The sequence below is a fragment of the Arachis stenosperma genome, chromosome 2, assembly GCF_014773155.1.
Source record: "Arachis stenosperma cultivar V10309 chromosome 2, arast.V10309.gnm1.PFL2, whole genome shotgun sequence".
NCBI classification, from domain to species: Eukaryota; Viridiplantae; Streptophyta; class Magnoliopsida; order Fabales; family Fabaceae; genus Arachis; species Arachis stenosperma.
The window spans coordinates 107,751,471-107,771,487 of NC_080378.1; the positions used below are offsets into that span (position 1 = coordinate 107,751,471).

General features: G+C 33.9%; 2 protein-coding genes across 2 annotated transcripts; both read left to right on the forward strand.

Annotated features, from left to right (window-relative positions):
- Positions 1–7,896: 7,896 nt before the first annotated feature.
- On the forward strand, positions 7,897–12,056 carry LOC130961112 (transketolase, chloroplastic-like). The gene is made up of 7 exons (XM_057886795.1): positions 7,897–8,416; positions 9,123–9,213; positions 9,305–9,410; positions 9,506–9,788; positions 10,044–10,192; positions 10,288–10,441; positions 10,819–12,056. Exons 1-7 carry the CDS (start codon positions 7,943–7,945, stop codon positions 11,776–11,778), a joined length of 2,217 nt encoding a protein of 738 aa, XP_057742778.1. The 5' UTR covers positions 7,897–7,942; the 3' UTR covers positions 11,779–12,056.
- Positions 12,057–14,044: 1,988 nt separating this feature from the next.
- Positions 14,045–18,368, forward strand: LOC130960954 (3-phosphoshikimate 1-carboxyvinyltransferase 2). Its single transcript, XM_057886515.1, has 8 exons — positions 14,045–14,532; positions 15,136–15,380; positions 15,686–15,839; positions 16,427–16,641; positions 16,716–16,833; positions 16,958–17,168; positions 17,597–17,658; positions 17,928–18,368. Exons 1-8 carry the CDS (start codon positions 14,176–14,178, stop codon positions 18,144–18,146), a joined length of 1,581 nt encoding a protein of 526 aa, XP_057742498.1. The 5' UTR covers positions 14,045–14,175; the 3' UTR covers positions 18,147–18,368.
- The last annotated feature ends 1,649 nt before the right edge of the window (positions 18,369–20,017 follow it).

Here is a 20,017-nt window from a genome sequence, read left to right on the forward strand (position 1 = left end):
CAACCTTGGCCTTGAAAAGAAGGGACATATTTTGGATAATATTGACCTACACAAGTGTTATGTAAAGCAAGGAATTCAAGGATCAGTGTTCTATAAAGTCATTTTCTCATGAAAATGAAATTTATAAGTGCTTATATCAGCATGAAGTTAGCGCAAATGAGAACTTCTTCAGAGTACCAATTAAAAAAAAAAAAAGTTATTCATGGTCAAGAATTAAAGGTTGGTCCAAAGTCTGTCTCTCTTTATTATTGGCGAATTAAAAACCTCTATCCTTTTTATATTCAATTCCAAAACGTCAAGCACTGTCTAGAATATATTCCTTTGCACCAAAATTATTACAAGATTAACATAAAATAGAAGCCAAAGTTGAATTAATGATGTTCTTGCTTTTTATTTTTGTTCTACTTTCCCTGCTGTATTATCAGGTGTGATTAGCAATTAATTAATAAAATTCTTATTTTGGATTGATATAGATGAATTCTTATTCTTTTTAATTTACTTTTTATTTTATATTTTTACGATAAATAAATTATTAATTCTAAATTTTCAATCAAAATATATTGAATTACTTTGTGAAAAATTTATTGTTATATTATTTTTAAAAAATTCTATTAATACCTATATAAATATGTTTTTTTTTTCACAAAAACTAAAAGAATACCGACCCACAAAATTCTATTGCTATTCTTATAAGGAGGCTGCAAGAATTGAATTGTTTATTAGCTAGAAACCAATATATAATACATTATTACACTGTATTCTATGATTAATACGAGCTCATATATATTATTAATATTTTTTCCCCTCAAATACACACCCATACAACGAATCAATACACTAATAACTTTGTACTAAATTGAAAGGTAGTTATACTGACCCTTGTCATTCTCATAATCCATGTGGGGCAAAGATTATTTTAATATAAAAGCAGCATACATAATTTGTTCTACATTAATTATGTGTATTAAGTATGTACTAATTGATTAATTGACGGTATACATTGAAACATTATTGTTTAAATAAATATTTATGCCTACATGACTTGTAAACAATAATTTATAGAGTAAAATATTTTAATTAATATGATAATATATACTTCAGTATTTATCTAAATTTTTTTCTTTGCAACGATAAGGAAAGTTATATATCCTTACAATTTTTGTAGTAACACCTTTCACTGGATTTGACAAGCTAGTTTTAAAAACATTGAATTTTTTGAATGACATATACACTTGCATTTCAACGACCAACCAACAAAGTTTTATGATGTCAATAAATTACAAATCTTAAATTCAAAGTAACTACTTACATTCCTGATATTGACCAACCTTCTTTACCAACAACAATGGCAGTTGCCACGTGCAAGCTTCCATAAACATTGTTGTAACCTTGTAAAAATAGAGAAATGAATAGAAGAATAGGAATAGGTTAATACGCATGTATTGGTGACGATAATAATGATGCATCTGAAGGGTATTTTTGGTATTAAAATAAAATAATTGGGCAGCATCTAGTTTCCGTGGTCAAATTTAACTATTCCACCATATAAATCACACACATATATTCACTCATAATAACTATATAAGTGACATTACTTATAGAAAATATATTTATATGGCATTTTTTAAAAATATTTATTCAAATAGTATATTATCAACAATCATTTTTTATATGGCTTTTCTCCCCCAAACCCCAACATGCACCAAACACAAACGTCCAAATTGCCACCAACTCCATGATATGATTAGAAGAGTTAAATTTAAAAATTGATAATTTTAATGTATTGCCATTACATTCAATGCATTTCAAAAATTTAAAATATTAACATTTCTTACTTGTGGTATTATTGATAATAAGACCTATTCCAAAAATTATTTGACACTTAATTATTTTGGATCTCAACCTAAGTTAGCAAGAATTTTAAGTAAGGTTTTATTAGATTGAGACTTGAATATACTTAAAGAGTATAATAGAATAGATAATCGAAAATAAATTCTCTCAATTGTTAAAAAAAATTAAGAGTGTAAAGTATGATCTCTAATTTTCATTATTCTTTTTCATATTTATTTTTTGTCCCACTTATAAAATTAAGTGTGAAAGATTACAATTTATTCTCTCAATTGTTAAAAAAATTGAGAGAATCTATTTTCAATAAATAATTTCACCTTTATTATATTGATGAATAATTATTCCTTTAATTTTAAAAATTTGTTAAAATTTTCTCTCTAAATGGATAGAAAAAAAATTATGAAAAAAAATTATATATTATTGAATTTTTAATAGACTTTTATTCTTAATAAATCTGATTTTGTTTTAGATCAGGATATGAATAAGACCCATATCAATTAATACATTTTAATAAAATATAAGCATAATCACTCGTTAGTATATAGATGACCATTTTGGTATTTTTAATTATAATAAAATATGGATGCGACAAAACTAATTATAATAGGTTGTGTTGTAAAACAACTAAATAAATAAATAAGAAAAATATAATATAAAATAAAAAAGTATTGATAGAAGACTCTAATATTAATATAATTAGCTCAATAATGATTTGTATATATATAATAATATTATATGTTGTAATGTGTATATATATATAAAGATAGAAAAGAGTATAAAAAATAAAGAGAGAGAGAATTGCATAAATATATATATAAAGATAGACAGAAGTATTAAAAGTAAAAAGAGAGAGAATTGCATTTGTTTATAGTAAGAGAAAGAAAGAGAACATTTTTATATTGCTTTGTAGTGTAAGAAAGAAAAGAGAGAGTATTTGTTTATTATTGTTGTGTGTAAAAAGTCTCGTACCATACCCCTTATTTATATATGCATGGGATCTTTATTTTCAACATGCATTTAATATTCATTCTCTCTTTGAAAATGTGAGTTTTACATGGGAATGGGCATCCACGTTGCTTGTTCTTATCACAACACTCCCCCTTAGATGCCCATTTAGGATTATTGCCTCATTAAAACCTTACTAAAGGAAAACTCTGTGGGAAAAATCTTAGTGAAGGAAAAAGAGTACAATATCCTTTGTGATGGGGACTGCCTCATTAAAAACCTTGTCAAGAAAAACCCAATGGGAAAAAAACCTGACCAAGGAAAAAAGAGTACAGTCTCCCCCTCTTGCAGACATCATTTAATGTCTCGAAATCGGCTCATCCTAATCTCATGTACCAATCTTTCAAAGGAGGATTTTGAGAGTGACTTTGTAAATAAATCTGCCAGACTGTCACTTGAGCGGATCTGTTGGACATCAATTGTCCCTTAATTTTGAAGATCATGAATGAAGAAGAATTTGGGAGAAATATGCTTTGTTCTATCACCTTTGATGTATCCACCCTTAAGTTGCGCAATGCATGCTGTATTATCTTCAAACAGGACAGTTGGAGCTATCATATGATCAATCAATCCACATGATGATAGAATATATTGGATCAAACTCCTGAGCCAAAAACACTCGCGACTAGCTTCATGTATCGCAAGTATTTTAGCATGATTAGAGGAGGTTGCAGCAATCGTCTGTTTCGTGGACCTCCATGATATAGCTGTTCCACCATATGTAAACAGATATCCTGTTTGAGATCTCCCTTTATGTGGATCAGACAAGTATCCGGCATCTGCATAGCCAACTAGTTGTGACTTGGATCCATAGAGATAAAACAATTCCATATCAACCGTCCCTTGAAGATATCGAAAGATTTGTTTGATTCCACTCCAATGTCTTCTGGTTGGAGATGAACTATATCTTGCTAGTAAATTCACAGCAAATAATATGTCAGGTCGCGTATTATTAGCAAGATACATTAGCGCTCCAATGGCACTAAGATATGGTACTTCAGGACCAAGGATATCTTCATTCTCTTCTTTAGGACGGAATTGATCTTTTTCCACATCCAAAGATCTTACGATCATTGGGGTACTTAATGGATGTGACTTATCCATATAAAATCTTTTCAAGATCTTTTCTGTGTATGTTGTTTGATGAATAAAGATCCCACTTTTTATATGCTCGATCTGCAGGCCGAGACAAAACTTAGTCTTTTCAAGATCTTTCATCTCAAACTCTTCTTTTAGAGTTTTTATAATTGTTGGAATCTCTTCAGGAGTCCCAATGATATTTAAATCATCAACGTACACAGCAATTATAATAAATCCAGAAGCAGTTTTCTTTATGAAAACACACGGGCATATATCATCATTCTTGAATCCGTTTTTGGCCAGATACTCAGTAAGACGATTATACCACATTCGTTCAGATTGCTTTAGACCATATAAAGATCTTTGCAATTTGACTGAGTATAACCCTTGCGAATATTCATTGGATGGTTTAGATATCTTTAGTCCTTCAGGGACTCTCATATAGATATCCCGATCTAATGAGCCGTATAAATAGGTTGTTACCACATCCATTAAATGCATATGCAGTTTATGATATGTAGATAAACTGACCAAATAACGCAATGTTATCGCATCCACTACAGGGGAATACGTTTCTTCATAATCTATACCGGGCCTTTGTGAAAAACCTTGTGCCACAAGTCGGACTTTATAACAAACAACTTCATTTTTCTCATTTCGTTTTCTCACAAATACCCACTTATATCCAACAGGTTTTACATCTTCAGGTGTACGGACTACAGGTCCGAAGACTTCACGTTTTGCAAGTAAGTCTAATTCAGCCTTCATGGCTTCTTTTCATTTTAGCCAATCATTCATTTGTCGACATTCTTCGACTGATCTTGGCTCAAGATCCTTACTTTCATGCATGATATTTAATGCCACATTATATGCAAATATTTCATTGACAATTGTCTTATTTCGGTCCCATTTCTCTCCTGTAAAGACATAATTTATCGAGATCTCGTCATTTTCACTATTTTCAGGTACCTGAACGTCTTCTGGCGTTATATCATGATTTTGGACAACTGCAGGTGTCTCTACTATGTCTTTTTCAATAGGAATATTATTGACCTCTTTTCTCTTTCGAGGATTTTTATCTTTGGAACTGACAGGCCTGCCACGCTTTTGGCGTGAATTTGCTTCAGTGGCTACTTGTCCTACTGGGACATCAATTCGAATTGGAGCATTTTTCGCTGGTATATAAGATTTGGTTATCCTCTTTGTATCGGAAAATGCATCAGGCAATTCATTTGCTATTCTTTGCAAATATATAATCTTTTGAGCTTCCAGTTCACATTGTCCTGATCGAGGATCTAAATGCATCAACGATGATGCATTCCAATTAAGTTCCTTTTCAGGAAGCTTATTCTCTCCCCCTAATGTTGGAAATTTTGATTCATCAAAATGACAATCCGCAAACCGGACTTTAAATACATCTCCAGTTTGTATCTCAAGATACCTCACTATAGAGGGAGAATCATATCCAACATATATCCCCAATTTTCTTTGGGGTCCTATTTTGGTGCGATTAGGTGGTGTAATGGGAACATATATCGCACACCCAAATATTCTTAAATGGGAAACATTTGGCTGCTGGCCAAAAGCTAATTGCATAGGAGAGAACTGATGGTAACTCGTTGGCCTCAAATGAATAAGTGCTGCGGCATGTAAAACAGCATGCCCTCAAACTGAGGTTGGGAGATTTGTTCTCATAAATAAGGGTCTAACAATTAATTGGAGGCGTTTAATAAGTGATTCTGCTAACCCATTTTGTGTGTGAACATAAGCTACTGGATGTTCAACACTTATTCCATTAGCCATACAATAAGCATCAAAAGCTTGAGAAGTAAATTCACCAGCATTATCAAGACGAATTGCTTTAATTGGATATTCTGGAAATTGTGCTTTTAATCGAATAATTTGAGCCAGTAATCTCGCAAACGCCAGGTTGCGAGAAGATAATAAGCACACATGTGACCATCTCGAAGATGCGTCTATTAGGACCATGAAATATCTAAAAGATTTACATGGTGGACGAATAGGTCCACATATATCACCTTGAATTCTTTCTAGGAATTCAGGGGACTCAAATCCAATCTTTACTGGTGATGGCCTTAAAATTAACTTTCCCTGAGAACATGCAGCACAACAAAATTCACTAGTTTTAAGAATCTTTTGGTTCTTTAGTGAATGTCCATGAGAGTTTTTAATAATTTTCCTCATCATGGTTGTTTCCGGATGACCCAATCGGTCGTGCCAAGTTATGAACTCATTTGAGCTAGTAAACTTTTGGTTTACAATGGCATGTGATTCAATTGCACTAATCTTGGTATAATACAACCCAGATGAAAGTGAGGGTAATTTTTCTAATATAACTTTCTTATTTGAATCATGAGTTGTGATACATAAATACTCATGATTTCCCTCATTCATTGTCTCAACATGATATCCATTTCGGCGAATATCTTTGAAACTCAACAAGTTCCTCAGAGACTTGGTAGATAATAGTGCATTATTTATTATAAATTTTGTTCCTCCAAGAAACAAAATTATAGCTCTTCTGGAGCCTTCTATCACATTGCCTGAGCAATAATAATATTAAAATATTCCTCTTTTGGCACAAGATGGGTAAAATATATATCACTTTTGAGAATAGTGTACGAACTTGCACTATCCGCAAGGCATACATCTTCATTACATATCCTTGCCATTCTCTTCAAAAACAAATAATAATAAAATGAGTAGTATGCATAGTAAAATTGAATACTTGATCAGAATTATTTTTCTAAGAAACACTGTACATAAAATAATGTCATATACTAAAATTTTATTTTAAAATTTGACACATTTAATAATTTCAAAATTCATAAACATCAATATTTCATTATTTATGTACATCACATTTGAAACTTAAATACATAAAAAATAAAACTTAACAATAAGTTCTTTACATTATTTATTTACATAGATACTTCACAATCCCACATATTAAATTATTCCATCATTGATCAAATGACCAATATTTCCTTCAGGATCCTCAAAGAAATCAGATACATCATAATGAGTGGTGGAGTTCTCAGCATCATTTGAAACAAAATTTGTTTCCTTTCCTTTGTCGTCCTTTTTCAAAGATGCCTGGTAAGGCCGACTAGGTGCCTTGGGGTACGACAGGTACGTGACCAATGGCCATTTCCACCACAACGAAAACACTTATCCTCTGTTAATTTATTCTACCCGATATTTCTTTCTTTATCCCACTTCTAGTGAGATCCTCTCTTTTGAACATAATTCTTTTTCCTTCCATAATTCTTCTTATTATTAAAACTTTGCCATTTACCTCTTCTGGTGTAATTTGCCACATTTACTCCAGGAAATGGGGCAGCGCCAGCTGGGTGTGCTTCATGATTTTTCAATAACAACTCATTGTTGCGTTCAGTAACAAGAAGACAAGAAATTAACTCAGAATATTTTTTAAACCCTTTCTCTCGATACTACTGCTGTAGGAGCACATTCGAGACATGGAAGGTTGAGAAAGTTTTCTCCAATATATTATGATCAGTTATTTTTTTTTTCACACAATTTCATTCGTGAGGCATGGAAGGTCGAGAAAGTTAAAATATTAAATTTTTTTAAAATATTTACTTTTATATTTAATAATTTGAAACAAATATTCAATATTTAAAAATTAAGTGCCTGGGGTAATATTTTAGTTTATTATATATATATTTTTTAGAAATCATGTTCGTTGATTGATATTGATGATTCCTTTCTGCATCCAAATATATTATTATTATTATTATTTTGTTATCTTTGTGAAATCGAAAAATAATAATTTATTATTTAATTAAGATTTTCTCTCTCTAAAGGAACAGTGCAATAGTCCAGTGTGGGCGACAACTTCAACGATCCCTCTGTCTCTCTCTCTACAAAACCCAAACATGGACCCTTCACCATCGACACCTTCTTCTTCTTCTTCTTCTCTCTTTCTCTATCTCACTCTCTCATACTCGCACACAAACCACCAACCATGGCATCTTCCTCTCTCTCCGTCTCCCAATCCATCCTCTCCCGTCCCGCCTCCTCATCCCGCCGCTCTTCCCTCCCCTCATTTTCCGGTCTCCGCCCAACCGCCTCATCTAACCCGACCCAACCCGCAATCTCCCTCCGCCGCATCCCCCCAATCTCCGCCCTCAAGGTCTCCGCTTCCTCCTCCTCCGCCGTCGATACCGTCGACCGCACCGCCGCCGACCCCGCGATCGTTGAGAAGTCGGTCAACACGATCCGGTTCCTCGCTATCGATGCCGTTGAGAAAGCGAATTCGGGTCACCCGGGTCTTCCCATGGGTTGCGCCCCGATGGGTCACGTGCTCTATGACGAGGTTATGAGGTACAACCCGAAGAATCCGAAATGGTTCAACCGTGATCGCTTTGTTCTCTCCGCTGGACATGGTTGCATGCTTCAGTATGCGTTGCTTCACCTTGCTGGCTATGATAGCGTCAAGGTTAGTGTCATCGTTGTGTGTTTGTGTTTTGTTGAAAGGTTTGAAATTTTCATGTTGGTTTGTTTGGATCTGTTGCAAAGTTTGTTGCTTTGTGTATTTTATCTTACTTTTTTAACTTTTCGTTATTGGAATCTCTATCTGAGTTTTCACCCTTTTGTCTGGTGCTTTGGATCTGAATGTTTTTTTTTTTAAATTTTATGATCTGTGTTGAATGGATCTGCGTGCAAGGTTTTGGTTTGCATAATTTTCAGTTCGGTTACTATGATTTGAGTATGTTACTGTCGAACATGAAGTAAGGTGATACAACCATGTAGGGAGTGTCACAATTGAAGGTGGTCTTTTTGGAGTTTTGTGTCATTTTTGTTAGAGGTAGACTGAGAATAATAGTGACAGCTTCATTGAGAAGGAATTTAGTTTGGGATAGAGAAGACTACTACTTTTCAATCCCCTTTGCTGACCCCACTTTGTGAGAAAATTCTTAGTTGATATTTGTTGTTTATGATTGTTTTTTTAGTTTAATTATTTATGTGTGTCTGTTTCTTTCCTGGTGTGTTGTTTAGCTTGGTGTCGATGGAAATTCATTTGGACTCATTGTTGAACAAGCAGTGTTCTTTCTTTTTGTTTTGTTCAATACAAGGGTGGCCTATTGTTTGGCTTAATTATGGTTGGATATTAACGGTGAGCTTTCATGGGGTTTAATTTTTAGGAGGAGGATTTGAAGCAATTCCGTCAGTGGGAAAGCAGGACTCCCGGACACCCTGAGAATTTTGAGACACCTGGAATTGAAGTTACAACAGGTTAGATATAATTTGAGTTTATATACTAGCTGACTCTAATTTGGCTTTTCAGTATGTTTAATTTACCTATCTATTCTTGTATTTTGTCCAGGTCCTCTTGGTCAGGGTATTGCCAATGCTGTGGGTTTGGCCCTCGCAGAGAAGCACTTGGCTGCGAGATTTAATAAGCCTGACAATGAGATTGTTGATCATTACACGTAAAATACCCTTAATCCTCACTTCTTCCACTTCTAAAAATTATGAGATTGTGTGGCTGTGGCATTTTGTTAATGGCATTTGTTATTTCATGAAGGTATGCTATATTGGGTGATGGTTGCCAGATGGAGGGAATCGCAAATGAAGCATGCTCACTTGCTGGCCACTGGGGATTAGGGAAGCTAATAGCATTCTATGATGACAATCACATTTCTATTGACGGTAACACTGAAATTGCTTTCACTGAGAGTGTTGATAGACGTTTTGAGGGACTTGGATGGCATGTTATTTGGGTAAAGAATGGAAACAATGGTTATGATGAAATTCGTGCTGCCATCAAGGAGGCAAAGGCTGTGAAAGACAGACCCACACTAATCAAGGTTGGTTTAATATGGCTAACGTTGGAACTAGATTTCTCGTATATAATTATAATAACAAGCAAAATCTGCCTTACAGTAAACTGATATTGAGGTTTTTCTCTTTACAAAAAAAATATTGATTTGATTATTTTAAATAATTTCCTAACATGCTGAACTTGGTAAATGTGAAATTAATGTCTGGGTACTTTGTATGTGTGTAAGTGGTTTTTAACAGTTTTATTGATTAGTCTTTGTCCGGTTTTACCCATTTCACAGGTCACGACCACAATTGGTTATGGTTCTCCTAACAAGGCTAACTCCTACAGTGTGCACGGAAGTGCATTGGGTGCCAAAGAAGTTGAGGCTACAAGGCAGAACCTTGGATGGGCACATGAGCCTTTCCATGTGCCTGAGGATGTCAAAAAGTATGGATAATAGGGTTTAAATATTTCTCTCTTTCCTTTTTTTACAGTTGATATTTATATGGTACTGAACAAGAATCGTTTGCCTGTGTTACCAGGCACTGGAGTCGCCACATCCCTGAGGGTGCTGCACTTGAAGCCGAGTGGAATAAAAAGTTTGCCGAATATGAGAAGAAATACAAGGAGGAAGCTGCAGAACTGAAGTGTATTATCAATGGAGAATTTCCTGCTGGATGGGAGAAAGCACTTCCAGTGAGTTAACTCTAAACTACTTCTAGTGGTGCTCAGGATCTTTAATAAGGTTTAGGGTGCATATGTTTCAGCTTAATTTGCTAGAAAATCTTTTTTAGTGAAATAAACAAATAAAATCAGTTTTCAACTTTTTCAATTTTATAGATGATTTTAGTTGCTGAATTATTATCTTCAGAAATTGGAAAAACACACCCTTGATGTGTCATGAATCTGATTTCTATGAGTATCTTGGTTTTAAATATGATATTTTGTTCTTTAAATTTTAACGGACACTGGTGTTTATGATCTTAAAACTATTATTCAAATATCTAAGTAACGGAATTTGGCTGTTGATGTCCATAACATTGATGCTTGTCACCCTTCCAATTTGATTTCAGACATACACCCCGGAGACCCCAGGTGATGCCACCAGAAATCTCTCTCAGCACAACCTTAATGCCCTTGCAAAGGTTCTTCCCGGTCTGCTTGGTGGTAGTGCGGATCTTGCATCTTCCAACATGACCTTGATGAAAATGTTTGGGAACTTCCAAAAGGACACTCCTGCTGAGCGTAATATTAGATTTGGCGTCAGAGAACATGGCATGGGAGCAATCAGCAACGGCATTGCTCTACACAGCCCTGGCCTGATTCCTTACTGCGCAACTTTCTTTGTTTTCACCGACTACATGAGAGCTGCCATAAGGCTTTCTGCCCTGTCTCAGGCTGGTGTTATTTATGTGATGACCCATGATTCAATAGGACTTGGAGAGGATGGGCCGACCCACCAACCTATTGAGCACCTGGCAAGCTTCCGGGCGATGCCTAATGTTTTGATGCTTCGTCCTGCTGATGGTAATGAAACTGCCGGCTCATACAAAGTTGCCGTGCTTAACAGGAAGAGACCCTCTATCCTCGCCCTTTCTAGGCAAAAGTTGCCCAATCTTCCTGGAACTTCTATTGAAGGAGTCGGAAAGGGTGGATACACCATCTCAGACAACTCAACAGGCAATAAGCCTGATGTCATTTTGATTGGAACTGGTTCCGAATTGGAGATTGCTGCCAAGGCTGCTGATGATCTCAGAAAGGAAGGTAAGGCCGTTAGAGTCGTTTCGTTCGTTTCATGGGAACTTTTCAACGAGCAATCGGAGGCATACAAGGAGAGTGTTCTCCCTGCTGCTGTTTCAGCTAGAGTTAGCATTGAGGCAGGATCAACATTTGGGTGGGAGAGAATCATTGGAAGCAAAGGAAAAGCAATAGGCATTGATCGATTCGGAGCTAGCGCTCCGGCAGGAAAAATATACAAAGAGTTTGGCATCACAAAGGAAGCTGTTATTGCTGCAGCAAAATCACTTATCTAAGATGTATTAGTTTCTTTATTTTTGTTTTTGCCTTGGTTTGAGTTGAAGTTTACATTGAGAGGGGAATTTGCATGAGGCATGTTTAAAGGGCATTCCTTCACTTGAATAAGGAATAGATTAGGTTACAGTTGCTTGTGATTCTCATTTGAGTTTCTTAGATCAAAGCAGGAGATGGAAGTATGAACTTGTAATAACACTTTGAACAGTTGAGTTATGCATTTGCTACACGGTCAAAATCAATTATTCTCATTGAATAACATTCATGGTGGTTCATCTGATTTGGTATTTCAACGCATAATATCTACACCGCTCTATACTAAGTAAAGGAGCATAACTTACATAAATACCATCCTGTAGTTGTGCTGCTATAGGAAAAAAAGAAAACACATCCATAATTTGATAGAAGAACATTTCAGAATCTAGCATGTATTGGCACTCTTATATAACATGAGAATTAAGTCCTTTTCTTGTGTTGCTTTTTCTTTTAAGAGGAAAACAGAAAAAGAAAAAAAAATAGTCTAATTTAGATGATCGAATTATGATTTAGTTTTGGGGAAATTGCTTTGATTATAATTTTAAATTAATTAACCATTTTAATATAACTTCTTGAAAATATTTTTTCTTTCATCCTGAGAAAAGAGACCTTTTTAGACAATAATTTTTTTTTGGTATAATTTTAAAGAATATTCCAAAACTTAAACAGTAAATATCCCACTGGTTTGGTGAGATAGAGATAGCGTTTGGCTGCCTTGCTTTCTGCTTCTCTTTAGTCCATTGCACCAACCTTTCCCTTCTCACCAACCCCTTCTTCGAATAGATTCGTGTGCACCTTTCTAATATATAAATGCTAAAATACTTTAGAGCTTAGAGCATATTTAATATTGAATTGAAAACATTCGTATAGAGTCATAAAGTTTTTTTTATTCTTTTTTGTAATTTTTAAATATTTTATATATTAAAAATTTAAAATGAATGATGATAATTGTTTTTAAAACAAACATTAAGATTACATTTGAAGGAGAGATAGAAATTGAAAAATTGAGATTAAACTAAGTTTTTATATCATGTTTGGTTTAATGTGTGAAGAATTAAGTTATATCTTAGTATTAGATTTGGTTCAAGATAAATATAAATATGAAATACGAATATTTGCTAAAATATACTTAATTATTAAAAAAAATTAAAGTTTCAATCTCTAGAAATTTCAATTCCTTTGTGTTTCCATTCTTTTATTAAAATAACTAAAATTTTGTATTTTAAAACTAAATTTTTTGGAATCTTCTGATCTCAGTTTCAGTTTTTAAAAATAATCACTACCTATATATACACTAAAAATATATGTAAGGATCAAGATATGTAAACTAAATTAATTCAATATGAGTAACCTCATTCTATCATAAATAAATAAAGAAATAAACTTAGTCAATTCGTTATAGAAATAATTTTTGGGTACTAGTTTCATTTTCACCATTGAACATTTGTGTCTTTTTCAAATACAATCACTTGGATCACTTAGATTGTTGTTGATATAATTTTGTTGGTGAAGGAAAACTACAAGTTTTGAATCAAGTCATGTAATTGATGGGAGATTGAGCTAATTACTAGATTAAGTCCATGATTTGATAATATTTTATTACATAATCATATAATTTTGATATATATAAAATGGTATTGTAAAATAATTTTTTATTTACAATCAATAAAACTATAAAAAGCATTTACTCAGAAAAGATAAATTCTTTAGAAATTTGACTTTTTTTTGCAATCCGATTAATATATGTATAATATAAAACTATTTTATGGTTTGCTTCACATGCACTATTTCATGTCTAATAGTATTTCACACTCTTACAATCCTAAGAGTGTATCAAAATTAAGAATTTAATTAATAAGTGTTCTAAAAGTATTTTTTAAGATGTTAAATATACAATATTTCGTTGAAAATTTTGATATTTTAAAAATATTTATTGTATACAAAAATATTAAAAAAATCCAAACTTTTCAAATAGATAACATTGTTACCAAAATATTAAAATTCGTTAATCTTATAATGCTATCTAATATGTTCTCCTCAATTTACCACCCTAACTACTAATTGTAATAAGTAATAACCAAGGACCTACCTAAACCCAATTTTGTTGGTAGGTGCACTTCTCAAATCAGTCTCAATTTCCTTTTTTCGTGTGAGAAATGTGCATCTTGGTTGGCATATCTAAAATAATTTAAGTCACTTTTATAATTTAAGAGTCAATCCACCAACCACTCATTTCACCAACCCCCCAAAAGCAAAACACAAAATAACTTGTTTCACTCGCACTCAGAAAAACACATTTACAAAAGAGATTGAGGATTATTGCAGAGCATCTAATAAAGTTTGAATCTTAACAAAATTTTGAGATGGCCCAAGTGACCAGAATCCACAATGGTCCTCAAAACGCACAGATTCTTCTTCGCCATACTCACAATTCCCACATACCCAAATCAGCAAACTCAGTTTCATTGAAGTCACAACTTTGGGGCACCTCAAAATCTGTGAGCTTGAATCACAAAAATGGTGTCTTTTTGGGAAATTTTGAGGTGGGTAGGTGCAATAATAATGTGGTTAGGGTTTCTGCATCTGTTGCCGCTACAGAGAAGCCTTCGACGGCGCCGGAGATCGTTCTGGAACCTATCAAAGAAATCTCCGGAACCATCACATTGCCTGGCTCGAAGTCTCTGTCCAATCGAATTTTGCTTCTTGCTGCTCTCTCTGAGGTGAAGATTTCATTTAATTTCATTTTTGAGGGAAAAAAAAAAGAGCTTTTTAGTTCTGTAATTGGAAGCTGGAGCTTATGTTGTTGATTTTGAATTTTATGGTTTTGATGAAATTGAAGCACTTGATTCAGCATAAATGGACATGAAATTAATATGCCCAATGATAAGAAATGTGGAATGTGGACTGGAATGTGATTAGGAGCTAGAGTTGATTTGTTGATGATATTGAATATTGTCATTATTCGTGTGAAAATGAAGTAGCTTTTCTATGAAGACATGAAGAAGATTGATATTTTAATGAAGTCTCTAATGATTAGAATGCTGATTGTAATTTGACTATGTGATCCAATTGTTATTTTCTAGATACTTTAGAGGAAGCAGGATTATATACTTATTCATGTTTTAGACTTTTTGAAATTTGGCATGTAAGAATATCTACATGGTCGTTGGTTATTCAAGTTTGATTAAAGTATTTTTAGAAATAAAATAAAATAACATATGAAGTTAGCGGGTGTTTCAAGATCAGTTTCATTTTATTGCTCTTACAACTTTTGATTCGTCAATGGTTGTCTTGTTGACATTATTTCTGCTATTTTTATTCAGGGAACAACTGTTGTGGACAACTTGTTGAATAGCGAGGATGTTCATTACATGCTCGGTGCATTAAGGACCCTTGGACTACGAGTGGAAGATGACAAAAATGCCAAACAAGCAATCGTGGAAGGCTGTGGGGGGTTGTTTCCCACTGGTCGAGAGTCTAAAGAGGAAGTTACTTTATTTCTTGGAAATGCTGGTACTGCAATGCGTCCTTTGACAGCAGCTGTGACTGCTGCAGGTGGAAACACAAGGTCTGTCATATTATAAGTCCTCACAATCTTCGAATTACTTATAGTATAAATAACAATAGAGCATGCACTCTTTCTTTATACTATTATAATCTAGACAATTCTTTTTAGATTAGTCAAACCCCTTCTTTCAAAACTTAAAGGTGCCTTTTTAGTTACATTTAATATTTATACGAGTTTATACGAGCATGCGAAGGTTGAGCAAACAAATTTTGAGGAGCACCCCTGATGATCAACCTTAACCTCTACTTTCTTCTGTCATGATCACTGGTCTGAGTTGCTAATGAACCAATTTGTGTTTTTTTCAGCTATGTACTTGATGGGGTGCCCCGAATGAGAGAGAGGCCTATTGGAGATTTGGTGGCTGGTCTCAAGCAGCTTGGTGCAGATGTTGATTGTTCCCTTGGCACAAACTGTCCACCTGTTCGTGTAGTTGGGAAGGGAGGACTTCCTGGGGGAAAGGTAAGGTTTTGCCTTAGGATTTTATTAGATTATGTGCCAGTTGTGTAATGCATGTGTCTATCCTTACTCATTATACCTTCTGGCATCGGCGTTAAAATTCTCTGTTATTGTTGAAACAGTTTATAGTAGAGTTGCTACTATTATTTCATGATAATTTTAACTGAGAATTAGTGAGGGAGTGGCCTGTGACGTCAATTTGTATTTATATTGTTAAAATTTCTTCTGGCTAAATAAACTTCACAGTTGGTTGAGGCAGACAAACTCTAATTGAATGATCTTTCTTCTATTTTAGAATGACAATTACAAGCCACTGATTGGTTCTTGAATTAAATAGTGAGAGGAATGTTGGATGAGGATTTTTCTTATCAAACTCTATCCATCATTTTTATAATTTTTCGGTCAAATTGAGAACTGAGTCATGGACTGTCCTTCGAAATGGGATTGCTTAATTTTCTAAAGTTACTTACAAACCCTGTTCGATAACTTTACATAGATATGGTATTTTAATTATAACTTCTCTGAAGAAAAATATTGTAACCGGTGTTTATTTGATCCTTTTCAAATGCTTTTATTCATCTTATTTGCAGGTGAAGTTGTCTGGATCAATTAGCAGTCAATACTTGACTGCATTGCTCATGGCAGCTCCTTTGGCCCTTGGTGATGTTGAAATTGAGATTATCGATAAACTGATTTCTGTTCCCTACGTTGATATGACTTTGAAACTGATGGAGCGCTTTGGAGTCCATGTGGAGCACAGTGGTAACTGGGATAGGTTCTTGGTCCACGGAGGTCAAAAGTACAAGTAAGTTTCTATTATTGAGTTGTAAAGATTTCAGAATTAAATTATTGTGACTATAATTGGAAGTTTCCTACCAGGTCTCCTGGGAATGCTTTTGTTGAAGGCGATGCTTCTAGTGCCAGCTACTTCCTCGCAGGTGCAGCTGTTACCGGTGGGACTATCACAGTTGTAGGCTGCGGCACAAGTAGTTTACAGGTATGTGAATCCAATGAACTCTATGACATGAATCCTGATCAGATTATATTTTTCAGTGGAGCCATTTTGCATTTCGCTTAAAAATGCCCTGAGCTTCTCTTAACTTGATCCATCTTTATTAAAGGGAGATGTAAAATTTGCTGAAGTTCTCGAAAAGATGGGAGCTAAAGTTACATGGACAGAGAACAGTGTCACCGTTACTGGCCCACCACGAGATCCTTCAGGCCGAAAAGTCTTGCAAGGCGTTGATGTCAATATGAACAAGATGCCAGATGTTGCCATGACACTTGCCGTTGTTGCGCTATTTGCTAATGGCCCCACTGCCATAAGAGATGGTATGGTTTATTCCTTTGTCTGTGCTCTATTAGTTTGTTTAAAAAGTTCTTTTGTTGTGGTTAATTACATCGGAATTCGATTAGCCACTATGTCCTTAAAACCATGGTCTTCTAATTTTACTTGTTTTTCTGAGAACTTTATCCGTGGTTCTTAATTATTGTAGCCCCTTTGTAACTCACATAGTTCTTGTTGTGATGTCTTCAGTATAATTAGAAATAATATTGATACACCTTCCTTGTTTATTTGTTTAATTTAAAATGTTTTTAACAAATTGCAAGTATGTAGTTTTATCCGAAAAGGGGTAGCGCGAGTCATTGTCTCATTGGCTATATACTCCATTTGAGCTATATCTTCTGCTATATCATTCAAGCAAACTTGTTTGCATCTCAGGCACTGATTTATTCTTTATGTTTCTTCTACTTTTCAGTGGCTAGTTGGAGAGTTAAGGAGACAGAGAGAATGATAGCAATTTGCACAGAACTTAGGAAGGTGAGTAGTGTCTTGCTGCTTCTTTTTAATAAAATGAATGCCCCAAATGAGTTAACAATTCATTGAGAAACTAAATGATTTTGAAACCAAACCAAGCTATAAAAGTAGAAGTTCAAACATTGAAATTCCTTGTAAAAGAAGGATTTGATCTATATGCACTGTTAGTGTCAATAAAGTTTACACACATTTGATTGACAATATAAAATTCAAGCAAATATAACATTCAATTGGGAAGTTCTTATCTCATTGTCCCGTCGTTGGTATTTCAGCTAGGAGCAACAGTTGAAGAAGGTCCTGATTACTGTGTGATAACGCCACCCGAGAAACTGAACATCACGGCGATCGACACGTACGATGACCACAGAATGGCCATGGCATTTTCTCTTGCTGCTTGTGGCGATGTTCCAGTAACCATCAATGATCCTGGTTGCACCCGGAAAACATTCCCTGATTACTTTGAAGTTCTTGCAAAGTACACCAAGCAATAAACATTCTTGTACATTTTTAGTAGGGAAGGGAGAGAGAAATATATATAATATAAAATGCTCACTAAGCAGTGTGAGATTATTATGGCTTGCTTTTGATTTCTGAGTTATTTCCTTGTAACGACTTGAGAACAATTTGTAATATTGAAATGAGTCATTGGTTTTGTTGTATCAAATAATGTAATTTGATTCTCTATAGTGACTTAAGGTTATCTTTTTTTTTTTCTTTTAGTTTTCACAGTATCTCCTAATTTACTAGGTCAAAGACTAATCGATCGGGAATAGGAATTCCATTAAGGATTTGTCGTTGGCTAATAGATTGTTGTATGCATAGCAATGGCTTAAGGTTATTTGATTTTTTTTTTTGTTTTTTAGTTTTCCACGGTATTTCCTAGCTTGGCAGGCCAAAGACAAATCCGTCAAGAATTGGAGTTCTATTTAAAGATTTGTCGTTGGCTGATGGATTGTTGTATATATAAGATGGGATTTGAATTTTGGTCACTTATTTAAGCAAATTAGTGAGTTAACTACTAGACCAATCTAACTTAGTTGATTTATCATTTTTTTTTGGTTGGGATTGACTTAAGGTTATCTTTATCACTGTCCATTTTCCTTGTCTAGTCTTTTTCAATGCTTTTTTGAGAATTACCTTTTCAAAATGATTTCAAGGGATTTTGGGATGAACTTTTTCTTTGGTCAAGGGTAAGGGCCGGGAAACCCAACCCCAACCCAAACAATGTTAATCCCAATGAAAATCCAATTTTTGTTGCGTTAAACTTTTTCTCTTTCCTGGGCCTATGGCCTCCTTTCCATACTAAAATAGAGGCTTAGAATTGACTTAGGATTCATTTGAAAAGCTTTAAAAATATATTTTTTTTAATTTTTGACTTATAAAAAATAGTAGTATTAATAAAAATTTATTTTTTGTTGTGTTAAACTTTTTCTCTTTCTTGGGCCTATGGCCTCCTTTCCATACCAAAATAGAGGCTTAGAATTGACTTAGGATTCGTTTGAGAAGCTTTAAAAGTAATTTTTTGAATTTTTGACTTATAAAAAATAATAGTATTAATATTTGGTGTAATTTTTAAAATTAAATTGCAACTTTCGAACTTTGGTTTTAACATTTTGGATTTCTCCAAAATAACACATGCTAATAGGTTGACAGGTGGAGATGCGCAGCTATGAAGCACCATATAGTGGCAACCGAACTGGTTGAACCGGTTTTTATTGGTTTTTATTGAATTTGATCGATTTATATTGATTTTTATTTTACACGGTCTAAAAAGAAATCGAACCCATTTATAGTCCAATTTATCAATTTTTCGATCGAACCAACTAATTTGGTTCGATTTTTACCACTATAATTGGAACAAAGAAATAAGATAACCCATTAACCCTAAAATGAAAAGTGCATTGAAGAGATAAGATAGTATAACAAATTCAATCTCATGTAATTTTTGGTTTATTAATTAATTAATTTATTATAGAGAAATTAAAAAAATGACTTCTCTCATAATACTATTACTTTTTATTACATTTCTATAAAATAAATACTTTTAAAACTAAAAATCAAAATATAAAATAACTCATTTATAAACTATTTTTAATATAATCATTTATTATTTAAATTATTTTTTTAAAAGTAACTTAATTAAACTATTTATCCAAAACTAAACTTGAGCTCTTCGAAGAACCCAAACATGTATGGCATCAAGTACAAGCAAGGCGTAGTGGTTTAGGGAGTTGTCTCAGGACGTTAGATATTAGTTTAGAATCAGGGATTATTGTTTAGTGGGTCGGTTGGTTTCGGTGTGGGTCGGGCTTCCTGGCCCGTGCCCCGTAATGATGAATCTATGTATTAAATGCCCCAAAAA